At 54.2% G+C, this 810-nt stretch overlaps 1 protein-coding gene across 1 annotated transcript in view; it reads left to right on the top strand.

Annotated features, from left to right (window-relative positions):
* The first annotated feature begins 6 nt into the window (after positions 1 to 6).
* The window catches only part of LOC107482954 (AT-hook motif nuclear-localized protein 23), a 1,354-nt gene continuing 550 nt past the window's right edge, over positions 7 to 810 (top strand). The window contains 1 exon segment of the mRNA XM_021139270.2: positions 7 to 810. This exon segment is cut by the window's right edge and continues 1 nt beyond it. Within this exon segment, the coding sequence (XP_020994929.1) occupies positions 149 to 810 (662 nt within the window). The 5' untranslated portion in view covers positions 7 to 148.

Here is an 810-nt window from a genome sequence, read left to right on the forward strand (position 1 = left end):
GTATGACCATATAAAATAAAAATCATTACCCTTGTTTTCTGTTTCCTACTCTTTTTAACAATATTATCTATCTATATTTTTCTTTCCTTTTTTCTTTTTCATAATATATATTTCTCTTTCTCTCTCTTTCTTTCTTTTGCTTTGATATATGTCGATGGCTGGTTTGGATTTAGGAACAGCATCACGCTTCGTTCAAAATCTTCACAGACCAGACTTACACCTTCAGCAACAACACCATTACCAAGATTCCCAAGAACAACAACAACACCACACACCAGATCGTGCACCTGCACCTCAGTTCTCCGGCGAAGAAGATGATACCAGCCAAGGCGGCGGAAGCGGAAGCGGCGGTGGAGGCGCTTTTGAGCTCGGCTCCGGCTCTGGAGGCCGGCGCCCCCGAGGCCGTCCGCCGGGCTCGAAGAACAAGCCGAAACCGCCAGTCATCATCACAAGAGAGAGTGCCAACACGCTAAGAGCTCACATCCTCGAAGTTGCGAGCGGCTCCGACGTCTTCGACAGCGTCGCTACCTACGCGCGGCGGCGCCAGCGCGGGATCTGCATCTTGAGCGGCAGCGGAACCGTGACCAATGTTACTATCCGGCAGCCAGCTGCGGCAGGCTCCGTTGTCACGCTCCAGGGAAGGTTCGAGATCCTGTCGCTCTCCGGCTCCTTCCTCCCGCCGCCTGCACCGCCCGGTGCCACCAGCCTCAGCATATACCTCGCTGGCGGCCAGGGACAGGTAGTCGGTGGAAACGTCGTCGGAGAGCTGATCGCGGCGGGGCCAGTGATCGTCATCGCCTCGTCGTTCAC

This window comes from Arachis duranensis, chromosome 1 (assembly GCF_000817695.3).
Source record: "Arachis duranensis cultivar V14167 chromosome 1, aradu.V14167.gnm2.J7QH, whole genome shotgun sequence".
Classification (NCBI taxonomy): domain Eukaryota; kingdom Viridiplantae; phylum Streptophyta; class Magnoliopsida; order Fabales; family Fabaceae; genus Arachis; species Arachis duranensis.